The sequence below is a fragment of the Zonotrichia leucophrys genome, chromosome 4A (genome assembly GCF_028769735.1).
Source record: "Zonotrichia leucophrys gambelii isolate GWCS_2022_RI chromosome 4A, RI_Zleu_2.0, whole genome shotgun sequence".
NCBI classification, from domain to species: Eukaryota; Metazoa; Chordata; class Aves; order Passeriformes; family Passerellidae; genus Zonotrichia; species Zonotrichia leucophrys.
This window is the reverse complement of record NC_088174.1, coordinates 12,805,485-12,833,397: the sequence shown is the minus strand read 5'-3', so window position 1 is coordinate 12,833,397 and position 27,913 is coordinate 12,805,485. Positions and strand designations below refer to the sequence as shown.

Below are 27,913 nucleotides of genomic sequence, written 5' to 3'. Positions count from 1 at the left end.
ACACCCCGCGCTGGGGTCCCCAAGCAGCCCGGGAGCGGGGAGACCCCTCAGGGTGCTCCAGGTGCCGCAGGACCCTTCGGGATGCACCTCTGGGCTGCTCAGGTGCTGGGAGGCCATGGCGGCTGGACGGCGAGAGCCGCCAGCAGCACCGTGAGAGCCCAGCTCAGCCGGGACAGGACCCGCCACGTCATTTCAGGGCTTTTCACCCCAAAACGGCCCAGGTTTCCTCCCGTCGCTGCGCTGGTGGCCCTGAGCGACTGCGGCCACGCGTGGCCGTGGCGGCTGCGGTGGCTCTGGTTCCACGAGGGACGGGCGCAGCCCCCACACCCCAAGATCTCAAAATCCCTCATTCTCGATCCCTCACTCCCATCCCCGCCGAACCCCCCGGCCGGCCCGCCCCGTGCCGGCCCTGCCCGGGGTCTCCTCCATCGCCGTCCCCCCGCGGGAGGAAGGGGCGGCCGGGGGCGGTGGCTGCCATTGGCCGGGCAGCGGCGGCCGCAGCTGCAGGACACAATTAATTATGCTAATGGCGCGGGGAGCGGATGTGCTCGCTTCCCCCCGATCCCTCTCCCCGTTTTTGGCTGGCCGGGCGGGAGGAGCCGCCCTGGCCCGATCACATGATATTGTCTTCGCGCCACTTTCGTAAAACCCTTTTTATTCCAGGGCTCAGCTCGGCTCTAAGGTACCGTGTTTATCTTCCCCTTTCCCTGCTCTCTCCTTCGCGCTCCTTTTTTTGTTTCGCCTTCCCAAAACCGGCGCGAGCCCAAGGGCACTCCCCGCTTTGCGCCTCTTCTATTATTTTATTTATTTTATCGTTTTTCTCTTTTTTTCCCTCTCTCTTTCTCTCTCTGCCCCGCACCCTTGCCGAGCCCCTCCGCAATCAGTGTCGGCCGGCGCGGGCTGCCCGGGGCTGGGGGACGCGCACTGGGACGGGCAACCCCGAGCCGGGGCTCGGTGCGGGGAGCGCGGGGGCGGCAGCGCTGTGCGGGGCGCGGGCGGCCGCCACCCACCTGTAGGAGTGCGCTGGGCTCGCCCCGCGCCCCGCGCGGGCCCGCGGCTCCTCCGCACCGCGGGGCCCCCCGCGCCCGCCCTGTCCACGGCTGCCGGCTCCCGCGGCACCAACAATGGACCGGGGAGGCGGCGGCGGGAGAGGCCGAAACTCGGGGCGGTGCGGGGCGGTGGGTCCGGGGCTGGGGGGCTCGGGGCTGTTTTTTGGGGGTCCCCGGGTGTTCCCCCGGGCCGTGAGGGGTGTGTGTGTTGGGGGGGGGGGTGAGGGTGTCTCGCGCCGCCCCCGCGTGGCCGGTGCGCGTGGGGCGGGGGGGAGGGGGCGCGCGCGCGGCGAGCACATGGCGGCGGCGGGGGGGGTGGATCGGCGGTGCGCATGCGTGGCGAGCGCGGGGCGCGCTGGGGGTTGTAGTGCGGAGGGGGGCGGGCCGGCGGCGCGCGCGCGCGGGCGGAGGGGGCGGTCGGGCGCGAGCCGCACCACGCGCTCGGCGGAGCCGCCGCTGCTGCCGTCGGGGCTCCGCGAGATCCCCGCGCGCGCTCCCGCTGCGGCCCCGTGCAGGCAGGACCGGGCGGGGGCCGGGACGGCGGCACCGGGCGGGGCGGGGGCCGTGGGGAGCCGGAGCGGGCGCGGGCACGGCGGCGGGAGGCGGCCGCGCTGCCCCGTCGGGCCGGGACAAAGGGGCCGCCCGCGGCCGTGCGGAGCCGCCCTCGGTGCAACTCGGCGCTGCGCTCGCGGCTCCCCGGTGTCCCGGGGCCGCGGGGCGGGCTGGGGTCCCTGGCGGTGGCGGCGGGCACGAAGGGGGGGCGGGCGGGCGGCTTGGCGCGTTTTTGGGGCTTTGAATGGAGGACTGCATTTCCCACCGTGCTTTGTTCCGCCGCGCCGCCGCGCGCGGCCCCGGACGGGGCGGGCAGCACGTGGCGGGGCGCCCCGGGACCCCTCCCGGGACGGGGCCGCCGCTCCCCTCTGCAAGTGCGGTGCCAGCGCCGAGCGGCACCCCCGGGGATGCTCCGGTGGCAGCGGGCGTGGGGGACGCCGTGCACGTGGCGAGCAGGGCCGAGCAGTGCCGGTGCCCGCCCCCCCGAGCAGATGGTCCGTGCTGGGAGATAACGGCGCCCCGGGGCAGATAAAGCCCCGCGGGGCTGGGGGCTCTCCCGGGCACGGCCCCCGGCACCCGGAGCGGCTCCGCTTCGGGGAGAGCCCCTCGGGGGGCGGCCCCGCTGCCCCGGGGCATCCCCGGCCGGAGCCTTCCCACCCCCGCAGGTTTGTAAGGCCGGGTCCTGACAGCGCGGCTTCGGAGGGAAATGGAAATTTGTTATTAGAGAAATTTCCCTTCTCCTCTCCTGTGCCGTGGGTCCCTCGCTTTTGTGCCGCACCGCAGCTCTCGCATCATCTGCGGGACAGATACTCCATTATCCGATGCGGAGGTGCGGATCATGTGTCAGAACTTATCCTGCATTACTGGGGGGGAAATGTTTGGTGATTGGTGATGCAAGACCCTCGGTAAAGCTCCAGGAGAAAGGTCAACTAAAATGTCTCTCGTGCTGCAGTAACACATGAGAGCAGGAAACTAGGATGTTTTGATACTTTGCATTTTAACTGCCACTAAAATCTGGAAGAAGCCATTTTTACCTTAATTCATGGCAAAACAAGATGCAAACCTTTCCTCATGTTGTGTGCCCTCAGTTAAACTGCCTTCTGAAAACTCTTGAACCTATTTCTTCTCTATGCTTTAATAAGAAAAATCTCTTCTAAATTGAGAAGCAAATCCATATCTGTGTTATGCAACATTAATATTGGTCTTCTCTCTTGGCAGGTATTGTGCTTCAGTCAAGATGCTGCTGTGATGCTTTAGCTGTGCTGAAACAAGACCTTGAAATTGAAGAGTTTGTGTCTGGTGACAGGCCTCGAGTTGTGCAAAAGTGCTTACAGTGCAGGTAGAGTTTAGGATCTACTGCAGTTTAAGCACTTCTGGCATCACTGTGGCCATTCCGTGATGGTGGCAGGGCACAGATGGAACCAGGATTGTTGTGCTGTGTTAGAGCCATGCTGCAAATGGTCCTTGTGTTAAGGTGCATCTAGTGCAGTTAGTGATGTAGCGTAGAATCTACTGCCCTAAATGCTCCTTCTGGCACAAGCTGCTGCCTGCACATCCAGAGAAACTGCATCCATCTGCCTTTGGCTCAGCAATTACTGTTCTTGGTTAAAGGTTTTTGTTTTTTTTTTCCATTGAAGGCAATTGCTCGGGAAGTAGTTTTGTCCTAGCAGTATCAAAGTGCTCATAGTGCAGGTAGCTTGGAATTGGACCTACTGTAATGTGGGCACTTACAGTACTGCTAGATAAAGTGCATCCTAGCCAGTGCCAGTTGCTGGAGAAGATGGTGCTGATTACAGTCAGTTTTGCAGGTTTGCATCCCAGCTTACTAAAATTGCTGTGCAAATCCATGCAAAACTGACTGTGGTGGTGGTGAATCTGTGGTGAATAATAGGTTTTCAAGCTTTTATATTTGACTTCTGCCCTCGCCTCCCTGCCCCTCCTTTTTTTAAAATTTCAAATGGAAGATGTGAAGATGCCTTGCACTGATTTCTCCATGGGTGGGGATTTGTTGCATTACTTGTAGCTGTGTGTAGAGTATTGCACTTGTCCCGGCCTGTGGAGGAAAGAAGGACTTGTCATCAGGCTGAGCTGCCCCAGGTTTGCCAGGTTGATCAGGCTCTTTGTTTTGCTGTTGTCGGGTGGATCACGATGCAATTTTGATTAGTTTAGTAGGAGAAAAATTGCACGGTATCCATCTGTAAACCGCAAGACCTTCATCGCTGACAGCGTGCCGTGTGTCACTGCTCCTGCTCACAGGACTGTCCCTGCTGCTGGCTCCACAGCTTCAAGGGACACCAGGAAAGAGAACTTCCACACTAAGGTTTGTCCAGCACTTAAAAAGACCAAAAAAGCGCAGAACACAACCTGGGAAGGAAACCCCATTGAACACTTGTGATGGTCCAGGCAAGCACATTTTGGGGGTTTGTTCCTGTAATGTGTCAGTGACTGTCGTGGACTTACCAATAAAAAGATTTAAAAATAAAACTCGTGTTTAATGGATTTCATTAAGTGTGGTTGCAGTGGACAAGTAAGAATTAAAGGAGTTTTTTTGCTGACTGTGGGTTACAGCCTCCCACAACCTCTTACACTTTGATTTTAAAGAAGGTGCATCTTGCTAATTCAGGGAGAATCTTTGCTAGGAAGGGGATGTTGCTCTCCAGGCCAGAAGGATGTCCACTCTGTGCTCACCCTTAAGCCATGGTCATGCTCATTTTTTTATTAGCTCTTTGACTCTCTCAGCCTTGAAGTTGGGAGTGGAGCTGCATCCTATCTGGAATTGCTGCCCTGGGAGTGGGGACCCTGTGGTTTGTGACTGGCAGAACTGTGGAGCTGGAGCTGAAGCTGCTGTGGAAGCTGATTATAAGAGCTGAGAATCTCTGCTGATGGAGTGGTGGGACCTGGGTACTTTGGAAAGGGAGGGTGCAGAACTGAGGGTGTGCAAGGGTTGATGGACATGGTGGTGTTGAGACTGCTCCTGCATTGCTGTCCTGTTCTAAATGTTGGGCTGACTTCGGCCTTTTTTGAGTGGCTTGTTTACTATGGGCAACCTCTTGAGGGGGTTGGTTGTATTCTTGAATTTCTGGGTGTTTTTTCTAGCCTGCCCCCATAAAGCTATGATTATATGTGCATTGTGTAGCCAAACTTGTGGATGTGTCCTAGCACTGCAGCGTGGGGCTGCTGCAGTTGCCTTGGCACCAGCAGATGTGGTCTGTGAAGTGGGTGGGCAGCACCAGCAAGTTTTCAACACTCTTTTTCCCCCAGCTAAAATACTGTGAGATCCAAAAGAATCTTATGGCTGGTCTGGCTTACTGTGGCCAGCTGGGCTGATAGCACTGTGTGTCCCCAGTGTCCCATGCCCAGATGTGGTCTGGGGCTGGCTGGGAACAGCAGGGAAGGAAAAATGCCAAGCACAGCAATACTTTATTGGTTGAAACTCTTATTGAGGGTGTCCCTGGAGTTGGTGGCTCTGGATGATTTTCTACCCCAGAATTTAATCTGAGCCTGAGTTGTAATCTTCCTTGTGCCTGGAAAGCTGTAATCTGGGCTTCAAATCCCTGTGCAAACAGGAGGAAAAGATGTTCCCCGAATACAGAGCCTTTCTGGCTGCACCACGTAGTGACAGTGAGGAACAATGGGTTGGAATGTATGATAATTGTGATTTACTGCAGTGTACCATAGCCCAGCTGGGTGGAAGGCACTGGGATGTGTCTGCTGGGAATGAAGCTCGAGTTTGCTGTGGTGTTGGTTCACTCTGGGGAGATGCCCCAAGCCTGGCTTTGTATTGTTAAAACCGAGCTGCACCCAGCTCTTTATGGGGTCTCACTGGTGGTTTTGGGGTGATGCAGGCTTGTGTGGGTGGGATGGGTGCTGGAGGGAATTCTGTGCCACCAGCACTCAGCACAGCCAGTGTGCAGTGTGAGGGGCTGGTGTGGCCATCCCAGGCTGTGTCCCTGGTCAGGCTTTGAGCACTGTGTGTGTGCCAGAGCCTGAGAGGGCACCTGAAGCCCCCCCGGGCAGGCTGAGCTGTGGGCAGATCCCCCAAGGCTTCAGCAGGGAGCAGGGTGGTGCTGGAGCTGCTGAGGAAGGGGTTGCTGTGTGTCCCTGTGAGCGAGAGCTCCAGCAGCAGCGTAGGTGTGGTGCTGTGCTGGTGAGCGTCTCCACAATCTGTTCTGGGTGACAAGCCTGCTGTGCACTTTGGGTGCTTTGCGTGGATTTCACTGACTCTGCTCAAAATGCTGAAATATGGAAGGCAGCTGAGCGTTCCTGCAGTTGTAAACCAGCTCAGGCACTGGGGGAAGTGAGATCTGCTCCCTGGGAGCAGCTTCTGCAAACTTGTGCCCTCTGTGTGCTTATGCTTGGTAGTAAGTTGATTTTATTGTCAGGCTTTGGTCCTTGAGAGCACAGCAGGGCAGGTGGAGCCTCTCCAGGGCTGAGGGCAGAATGGTGGGGAGGGATTAACCCACAGGGTATTGGAATTGCAGGATTTGGAAGTCAAAAATGCTCCTTATTAGCACCTGAGCAAATCTCTAAGGCTGATGAGGAGTGAAATGGTGTGAAAAGAGGCTCCATGTGATAGCGGAGTGGTTCTGAACTAACTCATCACTGCAATCCCTAGGAGGCAGCTGTGTTATCTGTGAGCTCCTTTGTCCTTTCCTCTTGCTGAGGATGAACTCTTACCTGAGGATAAACTTGGATTTCACACATTGGCGAGCGCCTTTCTGAGGTCTCCCAGCCTTGCTCACAGCTGTGCCCAGCCCACAGCCTGTTTTACACTGCCCCAGAGTCAAGACTGAGGTTTCCAAAGGTTTAAAAATGCCGAAGCTGCTGTTTTGAAGCAACAAATAACCTGTTTTTATACTAGCAACACTGAGCAGAATTGCCTTGTCATAAGCCCAGAGCATTGCTTTGGGAGCTTTTTCAGGAGATGTCCTTGGTTTTGAGGGTTTGGGTGCTCTGTGTGATCAGTGGAGCCCCAGAAGGGCAGAAAAACTCAGAAAAACCCCACAAACAAGCTCTACTCCACAGCAAAGCGGCCTGAGAATGGTGGGTTTGGGTGTTTTGGATGTCTTAACTCTGAGGGATGTGCAGAGCTCTGCATTGGGGTATCCACTCTGTTTTTGGAGCTGTGGAGTTTTACCTCCAGCTCCCTGCCAGGAGGGAATCCACAGGATCTTGGGCTTTTCTGGTGTACTTTTTGGCTTGCCCTGACCCTGCCTTTGGGAAAGCTGAAGCCAGGGGTTCTCCCATCTGCTTTGGGATGCTCTGTGCAGCCCCTTCTCCCATGGGAAGCCCTGGGGGCTGCAGTGCTCCAGCAGAGGAGGAACAGGATGGAATCCCCCTGGCTGTGTGTGCAGTGCTGCTGTGCCAGGGCAGGGATGGCTGTTCTTCTTCTTAAACAAGGAGTTTAACCCATGAGAAGTTGTTGGACACTGATGCTGAGGGCTGGGGCTGTTCCTGGGATGTCAGAAGGGAGTCAGCACTGGTGATTTTTCACTGCAAGTATATAAATAGGTACAAGCACACTGGGACGTGAGGGCTGATGTTGGAAAGAGACAACTCTTGTTCTGGAAACTGCAGAGGGCTTCTAACATCACAGTGCCTGGGCTATTTTTGTAGAGTGGGAATATTTCATATTATTTCAGTCTCCTTCTTGTCACACAACACTTTGTTGTTTAATCTGTGTGTGGTTATTCCCAGCTGTAATCAGTGGTTACCCTGCCGAGCACCCAGTGGGTGCTTTGTTTTTCTCTTAAGGGGAGCTTGTTAAGATAATTCTTAATACTTCTGAATTATCTTGTTTTTAAAAAAGTATCTTCTGCTGTTGATGGTCTTCAGAGTGGTTTTTAAATAGCATATTCATATCTAAATCAGTGCAGTACAGCCAGGTAAGCATTTCTAACTGGTGAGTTTTTCACATGGTCTGTGTACTCACTGTCCATCATCTTTGGTTGCTCCCAAGTTACTTTTTTTTCGAAGTAATCACAGTCATGTCCAAAAAATCTGAGTATTTTCAATTTTTTCCCACATGTTAATTAGGTTTAAATCATAGCTGATAGAGAGGAGTAAGTATTTCTAATTTGCTGATATTGGTCACTGGACCAAGCGTTGTCCAGATCCAAACCAGCTCTTGACCAGGACCTGCTGGCTGAGGAAGTGATTGTGTGCTGCACCTGCCTTTTGTATCCAATCCCTGTGATAATGCACCACAATAACATTCCTCATTCGTTTTCGCTTTTTACACCTACCCTTGAGTTGCTGTACCTCTGCAGTTTGTGTGCTGGCTGCTGCAGCTAGGTCATAAGTCACAAGTTCTGTGGTTAATTACCTTTCCCACTCAAAGTGTTGCTCTGTAAAGGTTAAGTTTCATTTGCCAAAGGATTTTATAAAATGTAGAGAATTGCTCTACTGAATCAAAGGGGAAACCATCAATGCTTTTTTACTCATATATATATATATATGTATATAAAATGATACAGAAGAGGAAATTGGAAATGACCATTTTGTTATTCTGGTGATACAGAGCTGAAGTGATATTTAAAAAAAAAATTTGTTTTGCTTTGGTTTTTTTCTTTTTTTTTTTTTAAGGAAATGGTTTCTTTGGTGCTAAGTACCATCCTTGTGCTGTTCTCTGCTGGAGGAAGCGCCCAGGTTGTTTCCTGGGTAGGAACCCTGCAACAACAGCAAATGGCTGGCAGGACAGATTGAGAGCTTCAAAGAACAAATCTCTGGGGACTTCAAAGGCCACTCTTTGTCAGCCTGCCTGCCTGCTCAGAGAGTCATTGCAGCAATGAAAAGAAAATTGAGATCTTCCTGCCCTGAACCCACAGCCTTCCTCCAAGGCCAGACCACTCCTCTGTGTGCATTCCCTTGTCCCTCCCCATACCCAGCAAAGCTGCAGGTGCCTGTTGGTGCTTTAATAAGCAGCAGTTTTGAAGTAGCTCTGGCTCCCAGAACATCCACTTGTGTTCATTTTCAGTGCTCAGAGAGGGGTGCTGAAATCCCTGCAGGTGGCTTGGAGATCCCAGCCTGGATCCCTGTGCTGAGGATGGCTGCTGGAGGGGTTGATGGACCTTCAGCTGCAAACTGGTGCTGCCTGCAGCTGAGTGTGCAGCTTTCCAGCTGGGATGTGGGAGGAATTGGGGACTGATGGGGAAGGACCATCCCAGGACGTGGGAGCTTTGCCCTGCCCTGCCCATCTACTCCAGACACTGCTCTGCCCTCAGACGCTGCAGCACTGGCCTCTCACAGGGCTTCTCACTTTTTAATTTTCCTCTTATTTCCTTACTAAAAAGAGTCCTTTGTACCAACAGAAGTGTACTGGTTTCACTGGTGAAAAATGCGCATTTGCATTGATACGGAGTAAAAAGGATGTAAAAAGATGGGAAAATAATTTAGTCTTTGCTTTCATTCTGAGTTTATGCAAACCTCCAAATACTTCTTTCCTCAAAAGACCAATTTCTGCTGAAACAAAATGGTGATGGTGATGAAAACCTTATAAATCGACCCTATAGCCAAAAAATGTTAAGCCTTATCCTTCAACCCAAGAGTAGCATATGACAGAGCTTGACTGGCTAAAAATGTTTTAGTTCTCTTTATCATGAGATAAGAAAGAACAATGAGATGGCTGCTCACCCTCTGTTGTGGGGAGGCTTCATGGTAAGTGTTTCATCTGTAGTAAAAGCAGTGGTTAGCTTTGAAGAAGAATTTAAAACTAACAGAATTAGGGCTGCATCAGCAGAGTGTGGCTCTTCCACCACCAATCCCACGTGTGAGCAGTGGGGATGGAGGGAGCATTGCTTGTCATTCATTGCTCCTTCCTGTGCAATTCTATTAGTGCAGTAAATACAGCAAAATACCCTGGTGTTAACCCTGATTGCTGCCTTGCCTTGGCTCTGCTCACAGGCCATTCCCAAGGCAGCCCTGTCGTAAACAGACCCGCTCAGAATTATTTTTATGTACCAAAAATCTCTTTTACCCAGTTACGCCTCACTCTCCAACTAAAACATGGGCCTGGCTTGTTTTAGGAGGTGCTGACAAGCAGATAAAATGGAATTAGAGCCTGTGCTGCTGCGGGCAGGGCTGCACTGCTGCCTTTCGTGGCTCCTTGGGCAGTCTGTGTTGCAGTGCTGGCGCTCCAGCTGCTGGGAGCCTGCTGGCAGAGCACTGGGATTAGCAGCTCTCAGAACCCCTGGGATGTGGATCTGTGTGGGTGCCCTGCCCTGTGGGTTCAGAGCCCCTTGTGCAGCTGCTGTGCCCGAGGTGCCTCAAAGCAGTGCCTGTCGGACCTGCTGCTGTGAGAGACTCATGGAAAGTGTGCATGGGGAGGTGAAGCTGCAGCTGCTGCTTGTCTAGGCTGTAAAAATCCATGGCCACCATCCAGGCTGATCCTTTCCTTGCATTTCTCCTTATTTTCTGTTGGCTGTCATAAGTCAGTGCCTTCAGGGAGGCCTTGAAGCTGCACTGGTGAGATGGGAACAGGACAGGTCCTTGGTGCTTGGACTGCACTCAAGGAGTTTTGCAAGCAGGAGCATTAAATGAAGTTTGGGAGAAGTGGGAAGATGCCTTCCCTGTGGATCCACATCAGCCTGTGGTGCTCAGCTGAGCACCCACTGTCCCCCAGCATGTCCTGGAGTGGTGGCACAAGACCTCAGGGACTCTCCTGATCCTGGGCTTAGAAACTGCATCTGTGTTGGGCAGGATTTGCTTTGCTTCCACTTCCTTCCCGCTGTGGGATTCTGTTCTGCTTTTCCCAGGCTGTTCAGAAGCCACTGGCAGTGAGAATGAGCTCAGCTGTGCCTGTGTCCCATCAGAGGCTGGGGCTGCACTGTGGATGTGCTGGCTCTCAGGGTGGTTTGCAGGTCCATTCTCTTGTTTTCTTGCTGGTTTTGGGATCCTGCAAGCCCCAAGCAGCAGTTCCTGTGTCCTGTTTGCATGTCCTGTGTGAGCCATGAGCTGCAGCCCCATAGCAGAGCTCTCACTGGGGCTGGCTGCTGGGCACTCTTGGCCCCCAGCATCACCCCCGAGTTACTGTCCCAGCTGCTTCTTGGTGCGCCTGGTCTTGCATCAGGGCTGGTTTGGGACATCTGTGCTTTAATGTTAAAAAAAAAATGTTGATTGGGTGGGGAAAATGCAGCTTTCTCAGCTCTTAGTCAGCTTGGTTTTATTTATTCTGGTTAATGTTGATTCTGGGTAAAGCTTTTATTCCCTGTCATGATAAGCTGTGCCTGCCCCAAGAGGCTGCCCAGAAACCACCTGATGTGAACTGAGTGCAATTGCTTTTCTGAGCTGCACCCTCATGGAAAGTGTCACTGGAGCTGTTTGAGAAAATCTGCTCACTGTTCTGCCCAAACTGAGAGAAAATGGGGCTTCTCCTCATTTCAGCTGCTCACTGTGGCCCCATGGAGGGTTTGCCCCTCTGTGGGACCAGCTCAGGCAGGGCAGTGGGTGCTGCAGCCCTGGGGCTGTGCTGGGAGTCACCGATCCAGCAGAAGTGGAATGGGAAGCGGAGTGGGCACAAAAAGGGCTGAGGAAAAGCTGTGTGTGACTTAGCTGGGAGGGATTTTCTCCCTGCCTGGCTCCTGGCCCCTGCCCTGACACATTGCTGGACAGCTTTAGTCCGAAATCTTCAGCCTCCTGGTTTTTCATTCACCACATGAGGGCAGGCTGTTTCTAAAGAAAGAAATCTTCAGCTCGGTGGATAAATGCTCCAGCTCCGGGCTCGGGAGGGCTGAGTGCTGCAGCCCCTCCAGGTTTTGCCCCCCAAAAGCCAAGGGGGATGTGATGAGGTGAATGAGGAGCCCAGGGCCTGGATGTGCAGAGTCCAGCCGAGCTCCATCATCCCCCTCACCCAGGAGAATCGTCCTGGAGCCATCTCACTGCTTTGTTATTCCTCTGGGCAAACTCCATTTACTCTAATGGCATTATTAGCTCTGCATAATAAATGTCTTTTCCCGTCCTGCTGCTGCTCCTGCAGCTGCAGGTTTGTGGCGTTTCCCTGCCCTGGTACCCACATCCCCCCGAGGGCAGGGATGCTCTCAGCATCAGCTCCCTGGGGATTTACCACCATGGTCCCCCCTGGCTTCACTGCTTCTGCCTGCTGGCTGCTGTGCAAGTTAACACAGCTTCAAGAGGTTTAAAAAGTGTTCAGAGTTAACTGGAGTTTGTTAGGTAGCTGTTAATGCTGCCTCTGACTTGAGTTTATGCCTCTCCTTGATTTTTATATATATATTTTTAATGGACATGGAGCAGCCCAGTGGGAAGGTATGACTTGAAGAACAAAGCAATGTGGATTTGTCAGTGTGGCAAATAATAAAATTTGTCAGTGTGGGTTTATGACCTGTGGAGTTTAAGGCAAGGCAAGGACACTTGGGGTGTCAGAGGAGGATGCTGAAGGCTTTGTGCCCTGGGCAGGAGCACAGGGGTGACAGTGGCACAGGGGCAGCCCTGAGGTGGCTCCAAGGATGTTCCTCTCCAAAGGAACAGTCCTTCTCCAGCTGCACGGACAAAATGCTGTGCCCCCACTGGCAGCACCAGCTGCAGTTTGTGTGTCTGAGGGAATCCTGGTGCTCCCAGTCCTGCTGGCAGAGCTGCTGTCACCACGACACTGGAGGTGACACCGGAGGGGACACAACAGCCTGGGATGGGCAGGAAGCCCAAGTCCCTCAGTGAAGGGATGTGATTGATGCTGGGAAAAAGCAAAAGTAAAATCCCACTGGATGTTATCAATCTCTGTGAGTCAGACACATCCCAGTGACTGCAACAAACCCTGAGTCCCTCTCAGTTACCTTGGGAATGATGTGGGTGGGAGCTGTGCTGGGAAACCCTCTCAGTGTGGCTCTGCCCTGCTCTGCTGCTCTCTCCAGGTTTGTCAAAGCTTCACTTGGGAAACGCAGAAACCAAAACCCCACAGAGGAGCAAAGAAAGCAGCAAACCCCCAAACCCCAGAGGTGGCTGCTGAGGGAAGTGTCCAATGCTGGTGTTTGGAGCCCTGTGAGTGAATTTGTGCCCTCCTGCTGCTCAAAACCTGATTTCTGCCCAAGCCCTGCCTGCCCTCAGAGCTGCAGGCACCAGTGGATTTAAATCAATGTAGATTGTTCCAGTCAACTCCTCCTAGAAACGCTTCTGCTTTGCTTGCTCTCTCAAATCATTTTTCCTGTCCTCCTGTGTGAAGCATTTGGGAGGACACCTTGGATCCATTTAAGGTTTTTATTAGTGTCTTCAATCTGATGGAGCTGCTGCAGCTCTGTGGGAGAGATGTGTCCTGTGCCACAGACGTGTCCCGGGGGTAGGAAGGGCAGGAAAACACAACCTGCACTTGTGGCAGTCCTGCTCTGCCTCATCCTCACCCACCCATGGCACTGTCACTGCTGAGGCAAGGCAAGCAAATCCTGGCCTTGGGGCTGCCAGAGCAGGTGCTGGGCCCTTGCCCTGACCACTGACAAATTTATTCTCTCTTTCTGCATTTTTTAAAATTGGGTTTTTTTCCCATCTAGATAAATAATTTGTTAATATTTATTCCATAAATAATTGGTGCTGAACTGTTGGGCTTTTTCCAGGGTGGGAAGAGGTGTTTTTTTCTGTTGTTTTTTTCTCACTGTGGTGTGATGAGTTGAAGTTCAAAGCAGCATCCAACAGCAGTTCAAAAGCATCAAAACAACAACAAGGGAGGGAGAGGGCCAGGTGGGCAATTGCTGCCTCCTGGATGTGGCCCCTCAGCCCCAGTGGGGACAGAAATGTTATTTATCTTTGGTTCTCCTCTGCCATCACTCTCTTGTGGATTTACAGGAGTAAACAGCAAGCAGGTCATGGTGGAGTTTAAGGACTGAATTTGGAGAACCATCCCCTCCATGAGTTTTGTTAATCTGTTTATAATGAGGGGGGAAGAAAAGTCAGTGCCCCGTGGGTGTTATCAGCTGATGAGATAAAGCCTTGGCTCCATCTCAGTCACCTCCCAGAGTGTTCCTGGTGCTCCCAGCAGGAGCAGGACCTGCCCAGGGGTGTGTGATGGTGTGGCTGGTTTGCTGCCAGGATGGAGCTGGCTGGGGAAATTGCTCACCCTTTCTGGCTGCCAATGGTAGAATGGGTTAAAATAACTTTTTAGAGGAAGGTTCTCTCTGTCCCCAAGTCCTGTACACCCCACCACCCAGGAAACATGGAGCACTGAATTGAAAAATTATTTTCACAGTGAATAGACTCCTCTGCTAAATATGTAATCAGGTAGCAGCAGGCACAGGAATGAGTTAGTTGGATGAACAAAACCCAGGACTGTGGGTGTTAGCCCCTGGCTTGCAGCTGGTGTTGTGCTGGTCCCAGACTTTGTGGGATAACAGCAACATTTCCACCCTTTCTTGGCACTGGCCCTGTGGGCTGAGCTCCTGCAGTTCTTTTATGCCCCTGTGTCAGGGTCTCTGACCTGGTGCCAAGCTCAAATCCAAGGAAATCCAGAGCAAATCTCTCTGCAGAGCTGTGTGCTGTTGGTAGAAGTGAAGGAAAGCTTTCCAGCTGCTCTGCAGGGAAATCCAGCCCTCTGCAAAATCCAGGAGCTGAAAGTCAACGAGAAAATTCCCCCTGACTTCAGCTGGGCAGGATTTGGGTTGGCATTAAGGGCTCAAAGTGCTGTTGCTGAGCCCAGATCCATTGCCCCCTTTCCAGCACTGCAATCTGAGCACTGACCTCTATTTTGGCAGAGTTCAGCATTCTGGATTTGCTGCTGCTCAGCTCTGCTGTGGTTTCTGAGGAGCTGGAGTGCTCAAAGAGGGGTTTGAGCCCCTCTGGCACAGGCTCACAGCCCCTTTCCCCTTCCCTTGGGTGGTAACCTACAGGCACCAAGCTGGATTTCCCACCCCCTACCCCACTTGGGTATGGGAACAAATCTGCATTTCATTTTCCCAGCTTGGGGTCACTGCTGACCTCTCTGGGCTTTTCTCAGTGGCTCTGGCAGCAGCCTGGCTGTGGGCTCAGGATGCTCAGCCTGGTGCCAAGAACCAGGATCTGCTGTGCTCATGCAATGCTCTCCTGCATTCAGCTCACCCTTAAAACACCCACAATTACATTTTGAGACTCAGCACTTGTCTGGATCTGACCCTGGGAAAACAAAAGGCTGCTCCAGAGTGGTGTAAGATGTCCAAGGAGACAAACCACCTGACCTAGGCATTCTTTTTTAAAAAAATCTGTAGATGTGTGACCATTGGGAGGGGAAAACAAGGCCAGTTTTTGTATTTATTGCTTTCCAAAGAGGCCAGGATTGCTGACATGCTGCCCCATTGCTGAGTGCCCTTAGTGACCATTCTTTAACATCACCCCATAATGGTTAAATACAGATTTAACCATTCCCTTCAGATCCAAAAATCCATGGCTCTGGTGTCCTTGAGTACTTTGGGATTTGCCTGTGTTCAGGCCAGTTCCTAAACCACAGCTCAGAAGCTGACTCAGTGCCAAGTGTGTGGTGCCTCACTTGCCCTGGGGTTCTGTTTTAGCCACAGGGGCAGAAGGGATGTGACAAATTCCTGCAGAGCCTCTCGGATGAGCTGCTGCCCTCAGGGTTGTGGGGGCACAGGGAGCCACAGGCTCCTCTTGGACACAATCCTGCAATCAGGGTGATCTGCCCAGCTCTGCTCCTGCTGGGACTGAGCGATGCACAGGGTTTGGGTGTTTTGCCCAAAATGCACCATTATTTGCCTTTTTCCCAGGCTGTTTCTGCCTGGGGCTGCTGTGGGGTGCAGAGAAGCTGCGATGGCAGAGCTCCTGCTGGGATCCCCATTCTGTGCTGAGCCTTGGAAAGCTCCTGCTTTCTGCTCTCTCAGCTTCTCTGGGGTCTCACACTGCCTCCAGCATCATACCCCTGTGAGGTGAGGAGATGTGGGAGGCATCAAACCAAGATCACGACAGTTCTGAGGCTTGGACATCAGCCTGCTCCATAATCAGAGGGAGCAAAAGGTGAAATTCTTGAATAAACCTTTGTAAAACACTTGAGATTTGTAATTAAATACTGAGCAAGCCTTGGTGTGTTCTGCTGTGCCCCAGAGAGGCTCTTGCCAGTCACAAGGGATGGTCCATGGTGGTTACAGACTCTCTCTAGGGTTGTGGGGATGCATTTAGGGACTGGAGCAACCCAAAGATGAGGATGTGGCACTCTCAGAGCTGGCAGGCTGGAGTGGTGGCTCTCCATCCTGAAATGCACCTGCCCAGAGCAGGGCCTGCTCCTGCTCTGCTCCAGTCTGGGCAGTTGCTCTCTTTAACTTCTACCACAAAAGCTCAACGTGGCTTTGTCCAGGTGGATCCCAGTGTGGTTTGAACACCATCACATTAAAAGATGCAAGTGGTGTCAATTTAATAATTATACTGTGTTTCCACAACAGATGTTGACATTTCACTATTGTCCCAGAATTAAATGTCAAGTTATTCCTGCTCAGAGCCACCCCTGGAATGCTCAGGGATTCCATCTGCAGCTGTATTCAGAGCCTGCCTGCTCAGGCAGCATTTCCAAGCAGGTTTTACATGGGCTGTGGTGAGTTCACGTGTGTACCCGAGAGCTGCCTGGGTTAATTAATTCCCTTTCCACACATTATAACCTAGAGAAGCAGAGCAGCTGGAGGGGGAGGTTTTCTTTGAAGAAATCAGTAATTTTGCACATTGTGGGACCAACTTTTGGATTTCTGCTGCTGTTGCAACCTGGAAAACAGAAGCAGCAATCAAGAACGAGCTGAAAGTGGATGTGAATGCTGCAAACACTACAGATACATGATTAACTTGTAACAATTCATAACCCAAAATCCAGCCCAGAAACACTGGCACAGCTTTTAATTTTGCACTTCTCACTGCTTATGAGAAATCTCTAGCTATGCCTCTGAAGCACTTTCTGTGCCCTTGGCAGCTGTTGAAGCACTTTGCCTTCATTTGAGGGGCCAGGTAAATATCTCTGTGCACCACAGAGCTGATACAGGTGCCACGTGCTCTGCTGGTGCTGAGTGCCCCAAACCTCCCCAGCAGAGGCAAACTCTGCTTTGCTCAGCTGTGCAATGCTGTCTGAGCATCCTGCCCCGCTGCCTGGCTTAGGGGAAATGCCACTGAGGGATTTGGGGGGACAGCAGGGATGGAGGGAGGATTCCTTTGGGCAGGCCCTGATCTGCTCAGCTCCTGGCATGGAAAGGAAAGGAAAGGAAAGGAAAGGAAAGGAAAGGAAAGGAAAGGAAAGGAAAGGAAAGGAAAGGAAAGGAAAGGAAAGGAAAGGAAAGGAAAGGAAAGGAAAGGAAAGGAAAAAGGAAAGGAAAAGGAAAGGAAAGGAAAGGAAAGGAAAGGAAAGGAAAAGGAAAGGAAAGGAAAGGAAAGGAAAGGAAAGGAAAGGAAAGGAAAGGAAAGGAAAGGAAAGGAAAGGAAAGGAAAGGAAAGGAAAGGAAAGGAAAGGAAAGGAAAGGAAAGGAAAGGAAAGGAAAGGAAAGGAAAAGGAAAAGGGAAAAGGAAAAGAAACCCTCAGGGTCTCTCTCTCTTGTACCATTTTCAGATTGAATCCAGATGCCTCCAGACCAACACAAATGGCTGAGGGGCAGGTACAACAGGAGGCAGTTTTGAAACTGTGGTGACAGGAGGGCAGCTAATCCACCCAGTACTTCTGATCTGATAGATTATGGGTTAATGTCTCCTCAAACAAAGGCCTCAGGAGATTGCAAGTATTTCCAGAAAAGAGACAAACCACCTGGTCTCAGCCAACTGTGCCATGAAATTGCAGCTCACAAAAGTCATGATCTGGGCTTCAGAGCCACCCTTTAGGTGACAAAACCTAAATGTCCCTGTGTTTTTTGGGTGGCAGCTTGCAGGGTGTGTGCCATTTTCAGCTCTCTGAGGGATTGTTGAGGTTATCAGCCAGAAGCTCAGAGAGTCCCTGTTTCTGGATAGTCTGAAAATGAACAAAGGGTAATAAGAAATAATTTGAGCAGATTTTATTATTATTACATTTAGTGTAGGGTTGTTTCTGTAATGCTTGATATGTTTTTTCCACACTAGATAGGTGAGCTTATATTACATAGTAAAAAGCTATTAGTTTTCTCAAAAGATTGTCAATTTTCTTTCTAAATTGCTAAATTAAATCCTCTATTTTATGGCAATGCTCTTTCATTTGTGCAAAATCCTGTGCTCAGATAGTTAGGCCAATCTCATCATGCAAGACCATTAGATGAACTAATTGAATCTGTCTTACTTGTACATTTCTATCAGGAATCTCTAATAAATGTGGGAATCCATTTGGAAATGAACATGGCATCTTCATCTTGGAGCCTTGGAGATTTCTGGTGTTGCAGTTGCAGCCTGAGCAGAGCCAGTGGGAACGAGCTGCTTTGCCAGAGCCTTGTTCCAAGGCAGGAACCTGAGCACATTCATGATCCTCACAAGCTGCTGAAGTGTGACCGTGTTCACAGGGGTCCGAGGATGAGGGAAGAGATGAGGATCTGACTCCATGTTTCAGAAGGCTTGATTTATTTTATGATATATATTTTATTGAAACTATACTAAAAAAAATAGAAGAAAGGATTTCATCAGAAGGCTAGCTAAGAATAGAAAAGAAAGAATGATAACAAAGGTTTGTGGCTCAGACTCTCTGTCTGAGCCAGCTGACTGTGATTGACCATTAATTCGAAATAACCAACATGGGCCAATCACAGATGCACCTGTTGCATTCCACAGCAGCAGATAATAATTGTTTACATTTTGTTCCTGAGGCCTCTCAGCTTCTCAGGAGGAAAAATCTTAAGGAAAGGATTTTTCATAAAAGATGTCTGTGACTCTGAAGGACACAGTTTCTCCAGGGCATTTAATTGATGCTGATCCCAGGGACATCTCTGGCCCTGTCCCTTTGGGCTGTCACCAGGAAGGTGTGAGGGTGACCTCAGTGTGGTCACTGCTGATCCTCCTCATGGATTTATCTCCTCGCTGTCCCAGCAGAGCAGAGTGAAACCATCACCCCCCATTGGAAATGGGGAGCTGTGGGAGCCAAGGAGCTCCCAGGGTTGGCTGGTCTGGAGGCCTCTGAGTGGAGCTTCCACACTCTAAATCCCAACACTTCAAAGCTCACCTCTGCTTGGTCTGCTGTTCTGTGGGTGCTCAAGAGGCTGGCACAGACTATCAGTGACTCCTTTCATACTCAGATTTTTATCTTCTGGGTTCAGCCAGGGGTTTGCAGGCAGGGCTGCTGTTAATGGCATTGTTTGCAGTTTGGAGTTGTCATTGAGTGGCTGGGGGTCCCAAAGGGTCGGGGGCTGCTGGTTCATGTGCAGGGTGTTGGAGCTCTCTCTGTGGCAGGATTCCTGTCCTGTGAGTGGGGACAGGTCTCTGTTCCCTGGGCAATGCCTGGCCTGGCAGACTCTCTGCAGAACAGAGTGAACCCTTCGTGCATTCTCAAGGTGCTTGGGCTGACAGGGTGTGCTTGTTTTGGCTCAGTGCATTGTATCACACAAAAATGAAGGATTTTGCTCTTACACTGAATATACTTTCCTGCTGAATCAGAGTCTTGCTTTCCAGGGGAAGCGAAACCAAAGCCACCCACACTCACTTTGTGAGTACTAAATACTGCTGACTGACACAATTCTCACTTGTGAGAGCAGCTTCTAATAGAGCCAGACCTCTTTTCCCCTAAGATCTTCCTTCTTACACTTTCCCAGGTCACTAATGGTGAAAAATCCCTGAAGGCCATGGGGAAGGCCTGAATGCTGCTTGCTCCACACTGCCAAAATCAGCTGGACATTTACTGCTGGCTTCAGAGAAGGTGCTGCCAGAGAAAGGGGGGCAAGGGGAGGTAAAGTCACTCAGCTCAGGCATGTATTGTTTAAATTATTCACTCTCTCCTAAAACAGACCATTGAATAATACATTGTGGTCACTTTTATTTTTAAATTCTTGCCCTTAGGCTGAGGTTAAAATGATGTCCTAAAATGCCACTTGCACTCGGGTTCCTCTGGAGATGCCCCCAGGCAGGGCCTTGGTCCCTGCTCTGCCCACCTGTGTTTCGTGGCTCTGGGTCCTGAGTTGGGCAGAGTCAGCTCCAAGTCCTGCCCAGGCACCTCCAGGACCAGGAGATTGATTTAAACAACCCCAAAGCACTGAAAATAACAACCTTGGCCTTGTTTCTATTTGCTTTTCCCATTGCTGGCCAAGCTCTCTGGGGTCATTTGTCAACAGCTTTGTTCCTTCTTTGTTAATGAGAAGTTTTGACCTAATTGCACAAATCCCTGTGTTTATGGAAAACCTCTGAAGTGCCCTACACAGTCAGAACATGGAGCAGTGGATGGAGCACAGTAACTTGTTCTCATCCTGTTCCTGTGACATGCTCACACAGTGATTTCTGTGTTTGGAGAGAATTTCTACTTGAGACACCCATAGTTCAGGTGGGTCTTGCAGTCTTATTTAAAGGACGGGGGAGTCAGAAGAAAATACCTCTGCATCACACTGACCTGCTTCTCAATTTCTGCTTCATATTTAATAGTAATAATATAAACCAAATCCCCCAAGAACTGTTGGAGAGCCTGACATTTATGCATTGTATGCAGGAATGATTTAGCATTTAAAAACAAAATAAATCTCTCTGTGTAAGGTGGTTCATTATTCTAACTGATTGGAAATGAGACAAATGTGAGTGTTTAGTGAGGCTCCTTTTAAAACAAAACTTCCCTTCTGTCGATGAACTGTCCTCCTCCACAGGGCAGTGAAACCTGCCTGAGCATCCAGCAGGATAATTAGTTATGCCTTGGGAAATGCCTTCAAATGCACCAGTGTTAAATCTTCCTGGGTTCTTTTATTAATATTTGGCTTGTGCAAGAAGGATGCAATGTTAATAGCCAGCTCTGTGAGATCTATGAACATCGTGACAGAGGCAGGCGAGGATGCTGATCCTGAAAAGCCCAGGGTGTGCTGAGCCCTGAGCCCTGAGCCATCCTGCAGTACCTGGGTGACTTTTTGGGCAGCTGCTGCTGGCATCACCTCTGGGAGGGTCAGTGCAAGGCTGTGGTTTCCCAGGGGATGGGCTGGAGCAGGGACAAAGGATGAGGGAGCTGCTGATGGGAAGGGACAGCCCTGCACGCCTTGGGGAGCCCTCACCTCCCAGGCAGAGCAGGGTTCTGGGACACAGCCATGCTCAGCACAGACACCACATCTGTGATGGGAGACTGGAGCAGGAGAATCCCCAGTAGGCCCAGAGAGCCTCTGGGAGCAGGAGGTGTCTGTAGCAGAGGGGCAGAACATGTTGTGCCCCACGGTGAGCAGAACGTGCACCTGGGGAACATCAGGCACTTCTCTTCTGCAGGATGAGGCTCACAAAACCCCAGGGGCCTGGTGGGTACCTGGAGAAAGTGGCTGTAAAGACAGAAAATCCTTTGGTTTGCAATTTTTTCTCCTTGCCATGGAGTGCAGTGACCTTTCCTTAATGAGAGAGAAGAAGCCTGAGAGGGAGGGAGGGGGAGGAAGAAGATGCTGTGGAGGAAATGTCAGCAGCAGAGGTGGTGCCTGTCCTGCTGCACAGTGGCTGAGCCACTCAGCAGCCTGCTCCAGCCCCAGAGCCACCCTCCTGGCATGGAAACTCTTCACATTCCTTTGCTCCAGGGTCTCCTCCCTTGTCAGCACTTGGTGCTTGCTGGGGTTGCTCCAAATCCTCTGGCTCCAGCAATGAGCCAGTGTGGATGACGGAGAGGAGCTCTCTGTCCCTAAAATTTATTGAATTTTTGGGTATAAAAGCTGACACTGGGTCACCCATTTGCTCTTTTACCCACAAAATGGTGTTTGAGGAGCAGTCCCACACTTGTGATACCTTTGGAATGCCTCATTACCCTGCGACTGGAGACAGCTTCTGCACGAGCCCAGCAGCAATAGTCCTCTATTATGTCTCTTCACAGAGTTTTTGCATATAATATTAAACATTAAAATAATTTAATAAGGCATAAATCAAGTTTTACTACGGTGCCACTGCGCAGGATAAAAGCACTCCAGGAACTGCACCTGAATATGTCGTGGCCTCCTCTGGAGTGGGAACAATTTATATATTCAATATAACTTCCCTTGCTTCAGCTGTAAATCCCATCTCAGAGCTGTGTGCTCTCCTCTTTGTACAGTGGGATTTTGTCAGCTTTGCAGCCCCACAGCTCTCACTTGGGGCTGCCTGGGCTGCAGAGGTGCAGAGTGGCCCTGCCCCTGCTCTGTGCACCCATCACCTCTGCTCCAGCAGCTCCAGAGCTGGTGCTGGGCTGTGGAGCCTTGCAGGGGACTGGGAGTGCTGCATCTCCCTGGGGTGATATCCACAGTGCCCCTGTGCCTGCTCTGAAGCTGCCAGGCTGCTCCCACTGTGTGGAGCTGATCCCCAGCTCTGTGATTGCACATCCCAGCTCTCTGTGTGAGTGGGGCAGCCCTGGGCTGCTCATTGTTGGCAGCACTTTATTTCCATAGGTGAATGCTCTGGGCTGGTCCCTTCTGGGCTGGCTCCTGGCAATGTCTCCTCTGTTGATTAATCACCAGGAGATGATAAATGAAAATATCAGCTTGAGAAATGCCTGCCCTGTGCTCCCAGCAGAGGCAGCAGTGCATGGTGAGCAGTTTTCTCCCATCCCTTCTGTTTGATTCCCTCTGCAGAGCTGCCTCTCAGTGATCCTCGGGTACTCAGGAGCTTTGCCAGTGCTCAGCCCCCTCACTTGGGCACTGGTGAGGAGTGCTATGAGAGCCTTCCTCCCTGAGGGCTGCATCCCACCCCAGTGTGCCCCTAACTGCAGCACACTGTGTGTCTCATCCTTTTATGCTCTGTTTTGGGTTCTCTGGAGATGGAGGGTGTATGGAAGAGCTTTTGAGCCACACCAGCTGTGTCTGTGCACTTTTAATTTTACAAAAGATGCAAAATTCTTCAGGTGACTGCATGGTTAGATATACAGCCAGCTGCCCCTGCAAAACCTGTGCCTCATCTGCAGTTAAGAGCTTTTTTGGAAAAGTTTGGATCTGGATGGGATTTTATTCATTATTATGAAATATTCTGCAATTTTTTTGGCCTTTAACAGGAGAGAAGACTTATCAAATCCTCTGTAAAAAAGAGATCTCTAAGACTGGAGCTCAGAGATTTTCCAAGGCTCTGGGAGATATTTCTGATGTGTGACTGAAACCAGTACATACTTGGAAAAAAGTTCTAGGTCTGAAGTATCTCACTTTGGACAGGGAAAGTGATTTGTCTGTGCATTCTTGATGTACAGCCCTATTGGCATCTGCAGTGTCTTTAAGTGATGTATCTCTCTGAAGGCTTCACTGCTTCTGCTGTGTGATCTGCTCCCAACAAACTCCAGAGAGCGAGTGATTTATCAGCCACTGCTTTTGAGGGTGAGGAAAAGGCTAATGCTTTATGGATCTATCAGCATTCCTGTATGGCACACAGAATACGATATCCTGCCAAAGTGGGGAGGAATGTCTGCTACCTGGCAATCCATCATCTCTCCCAGTGCCCCATGGCAAATGCACTTTTCTTTTTTCCATCAGGCTATGTGCAAGTACTGTTATATAGTGAAGAGCTTCTCCCTTCTCCTCCTCCACAAATGGTTATGAAAACCTGAAAGTGCAGCTTCTGCAGGGTGCAGAACAAGATGGGAAGGGTCATTTTGGCTGGGAGAAGACGTCACTGCCTGCAGCTCCTGGCTCCAGCAGGACCTAAGAGATCTCAGGCAATGCAGCTGTGCCACAGACAGCACAGCAGGGAGGAGAAACCCAGGCCAAACATGCCCATCTAGACTGCCAGGTATGTGCCAAACCCACACAGATGTGTCAGCAGGTGCTCCAGGATTTTCTCTTCTCCCTTGCCCCATGGTGATTTCCTCTGTTACAGGCATGGCTCAGCTGACCTTGTCCCCATGGAGCTCATCCATCCCATCCACAGAGCAAGTGAAATGTGTTTATAACCTGGAGAGCATCTACTGGGGAGTATGAATGCCTCTCCTACATCTCTCCTTGGTGTTTTAATTGATTCAGGGTTTTCCCAGTGGAGAACTTCATAAGAGCATTTGATAAAATCAGCTACACACGATCCTGCCTCTCATTACTCACAGGCTTGAGGCAGGTAGATGATTAAGTGAATTTTTTACGGTGTGAGCAGTTGTAACAAGGGAAATTATCATCCTGGATATGAGACAATGACTTGGCTCTTACTACATCTGCTGGCAGACAACTAACCCAGTGACTTTGCCTCTGATCTTGGAGCAAGCCTTCTGCTTTCTCCTCCAGGACAAACCTGCATTCGCTACTCTCCATTAAAAGGACAGGCCATATGGATGTGCCTGTGCTCAGGAAAATAGCTTCAGATGTTCATGGGGCTGATGTTGCAGCTCTGATGGAAGTCAGAGGGTCTGAAATTGTCACCTTGGGAATGCTTCTGCAGACACTGGGGGGGGAGAGCATCCTTTGGGCTTGGGGCTGGAGGTGCCACAGAGCATGACAATATTCTTGGTCCATGGATGGGATGGGATTCACCCCTTATTTCCATTTGGCTGCATCCCAGACTTTATTACCCCAAGAAAAGTCAGTAATGCTAGAGTGAAAACTGGGGAAAATGAGTTTTCCATGAGGGAAAGTTTCCAGTTGAAATGTGAGCTCTTTTTCTTCCTGCCAGCAGACTTGGGTACGACTCAGAAAAATGACTGAAAGAAAAGGTTGCCACTTGGTTTTGTTACATGTTTCTGGAAGCTTTAACTTGCTTTTGACACATCTCTTTGTTGATAAATACACTTTATTTTCGCAGGGAGTCGTTGAGATAATGTCAAATCCCACTGTGCAGCCAGATCCAGTAAAGAGCAGTAATGTTGTTTTCTAATTTGTTTGAAATCCTAAAGCACTCCCTCATCTGAGCAGAGATACTTAAATGGCACCTATTTGGCACTGGGTGTAATTCTTTGCTCTAATGGCATGCCTGACAGTATCTGTGTACTTACCTGGAGGAGCACAAGCCTCCTGTACCTAAATGAAATACACACAGCACGTCTGAAGATGAACACAGGAGATGCTTGAATGCCTTTTAGACAATTCTAATTCAGGCCATAAACATAATATAGATTGCAATATTGTATATAAAGGAGTGCTTCAAACACCAGCCTTTGTGCTCTGCAATTCAGTCCAATTGATTCCTGACCTAACACAGCGCTCTACCCGAAAGTGTTGCATAAACATAACAAATCCATCACCAAATCAATGAAGGAGGTGCAGAAGAGGTGTGGCAGCTCTCTGGGGTGATGTGGCTCCCATCAGCCTCTGCCTGTGTGCTGGTGCTCCATGGAGGGCACCAGGAGAAATGAAAATGGAAAAAGGATGCTCCTCATCCGTATCACCGAGCCCACGCCTGCCCTCTGCTCTGCTGAGATCAGGCACAATTTGCATTGAGGACCACCTGCACCTCTGAACAAAATGAAATTTCTGGATTTCTCTGAATTCCTGCAAAGCAGGACTTTTTGCTGCCCGGTTAATGGGAATTTTGTCAGTCATGCTTACAAGAAACAATAAAGGGATAATAAATAGTGCAGTCTGTGGACAGCAACAGGCTCCGACAATCCATTACCCAATGAGACGTGTTGCACATTCCACCTTATTAGACGCATATCCATAATATATTTTAACAATCTCTCCCTGGCAGGCATTTTCCTAGAACAAATACACAGTTTGGACTTCCATTTTTCACCCCTGTTCAAAATTTCAGAGTGAAAAAGAGCTGGTAGTGAGCCATTAGCAATAATTTGATCCTGCATTTGCGCTGGAAATTTTAAATAGATTTTTCTTCTGTTCTTCTGCTTGTACTTGCTCTGTCATTGTTTTTCTGTGCATGGTGCAGGCTGGGGGCGAGCAGTGAGGAGACTGCCTGGGCAGTCACTATTTTGGCAGTTTTTCATACACGACCCTTGCTGTTTTAAATAGAGCCTTTCCTCACCCCACCTTCTTGCTTCCCACTTTGTACAGCTGCTTGCTGAGTGATGAGCAGCGTGGGCCCCTCCAGCTGAGGGTGCAATGTTGGTATTTAGGGTCTTTTGCTGGTGAGATGGAGCTGGAATGTCCTTCCAGCTGGGGGACACAGGATCTGACCAGGACTGTGAGACCCTGGGGGACTTCAGCACAGTGAGTGAGGCATTCCCAACGACTGCATCTGGAAACTGGTGCAGAAATGGTTGTGCTGGAGGAACACAACCTGCTCATGTAGAGCTGGCTGTTTCCAGAGTAGTTCCTCTGGTGATTTGTCCTGTGCACACCCAACAGCACCCCAGACCTGCGACACTCCCGGGCGTTCTGGAGACTGGGCTATCCAGATTTCAGTGCACCCCGGGGGTGCTCAGTGATGCTCACAGCCCCACACTCAGCACCACTCTGCCCTCACGGTGGAGTTTCCAGGTGAGTCCCACTCCATCCCTCAGCCTCACAGGAAGGGTCCAGTGCAGTGCGTGGAACCTCGCCCTCCCTTGCAGCCCCGGCTGGCAAAGGCTCAAGAGACGCTCTACTCACTCTCGGTGCAGCCCCGTGAACTCACTCAGCCCGTGCAAACCGGGCACCGCGCACCCCACCTCCTACGGCAGTGCACGCGTGGGGCTACGCAGGGTCTGCACCGCAGAGGCAGCGAGCGAGGGGGCACCGGGAGAGGCGCTGCGAGCGGTGTGAGCCCGGGGCTGTGCCGGTGCCAGTGCCGGGATCAGTGTCCGTGCCAGGGTCGGGGTCGGTGCTGGGATCGGTGCCGGGATCAGGTGTCGGGATCAGGGTCGGTGTGGGTGTCGGTGTCGGTACCGGGCGGGATGGCGCGCACAGGTGCGGCGCGGGGCGGGCGTGGCCCGGGTGGGCGGGGCCGCCCCGCGGGGCCCAATGAGCGCCGGGGCGGTGCCCGCGCGGGGCGAGTTTCCCGCGGGCGGGGGGCGGGCGCCAATCAGGGCCGGGGCGGGGCAGCGCGCGGGGCCGGGACCGGCGCCCCGGGAGCGCCGCGCGAGGCGCGGGCCGAGCTCCGCTGCGCTGCTCCCGGTCCCGGCGCGTCCCGGCACGGCGGGCATGCCCGCTGGCAGCGCCTAGAGGAGCGCCCCGCTGGCCCGGGAGGATGTCGCGGAGCGGCGGAGTGCTGCTGCTGCTGGCGGCCGCGCTGCTCGGTGCCCCGGGGGCTGCGCAGCTGGCGGGGGAAGCCGCCTGCCGCCCGGTCCGCGCCGCCTTCCAGGTGCTGCAGCCCGGAGCCAAGTGGGTGCCCGAGAGCCCCGTGCCAGGTGAGAGCGCTCTCCCCGAGGTGTCCGGCCGGCTGTCGTTGTCTCGCCGGGGGTCACCGGGGCCGTTCGGGTACGGGGCGAGGCGGCTGCAGCGCCTGGAGCCAGGGCCGCGGGCGGGGGTCGCCGTGCGACTGCGGGACGCTGCGGAGCCGGGTGCGGGCTGCCCGCTCTCCCGTGGGGAGCTGCCCTCCCCCGGCGGCAGCGGCCGCTCGGTGCTGGCGCGTCTCCGATGTGGGTATCATATGGAGCCGGTGATTACGTCGCGGCAATGGGAGTCCGCTGGAGAGCGGGTCTTTATTGCGCTTGGTTTGTTCAGGAGGGTTTTGCACCCCGGGTGGCCGAAGTGAGCTCGGGCTGTCGGGCAGAGCCCGGCGCTGCCGGAGGAAGCAGCCCGCGCCGTCCTCGCTTGCCGCTGTCGGGGTCCGGTGCGCGGTCCCCGGGAGCTCGCGGTGTCCCCGCCGGGCAGCCTTGGCTCCGTGCGCCCGTCATGTCCCGGCTCCGCCAGAGCCGCTTTCTGCCCGGTGTCCGAGGCAATCCTGCCCTATGGGGCTGCTCCGACAGCATCCCAACCCTCATCCCAGCCTGAGCCCCGGGCTGCTCAGCTCCGGATATGGGGCTGGAAGGAGGCAGTGCGGCGCTCCCCGGGCTGTGCGGAACCGTGCGGGGTGCGAGCCTGGCGGGTCTGGGAGAGGTGATAGGTGTTGTTCTGCTCTGCAGTTCCCCTTACAGGTGGCTGCCGGGCTGGTACCGCACCAAACCTCACCACCTACCCAGTGCGAGGCTGCTTTCTGTATATATGCCTCATTCCTCTTTTAAAATGTAAGCGGAATACTTGAATTCCTTGCCTTTTAAAGGTTCTTTGCAGGTTTTTGGGGGCTAGGGAGTGCCGGTGCTGCCGGTGGTGGCTGTGTGCTGGCAGTGTGTGCACACAGACGGATCGGGTTCAGGGCTGCGTTCGGAGCTGCCTGAGAGCTCGGTGCTGCTGTGCCGGGCTCAACACGCAGCCGAGAACGCCTGCCCTGAAAAGCTTCAGATCAAAGTATGAAAAGCAAGAGATAACAGGCAAACGTGACAGGCTGGGGAGGTGCAATGAGAT

The 27,913-nt window shown here is 52.2% G+C and overlaps 2 protein-coding genes across 2 annotated transcripts in view; one reads left to right on the top strand and one right to left on the bottom strand.

Annotated features, from left to right (window-relative positions):
• Nucleotides 1-98: 98 nt before the first annotated feature.
• On the bottom strand, nt 99-26,613 carry LOC135447799 (basic proline-rich protein-like). Its single transcript, XM_064712872.1, has 3 exons — nt 26,376-26,613; nt 860-2,396; nt 99-501 (listed from the first exon to the last, which is right to left on the bottom strand). Exons 1-3 carry the CDS (start codon nt 26,611-26,613, stop codon nt 99-101), a joined length of 2,178 nt encoding a protein of 725 aa, XP_064568942.1.
• Nucleotides 26,527-27,913, top strand: part of GPC3 (glypican 3) — a 138,702-nt gene continuing 137,315 nt past the window's right edge. The window contains exon 1 of the mRNA XM_064712586.1: nt 26,527-26,817. Coding sequence (XP_064568656.1) covers nt 26,658-26,817 — 160 coding nt within the window. The 5' untranslated portion in view covers nt 26,527-26,657. The remainder of the gene's footprint in view (nt 26,818-27,913) is intronic.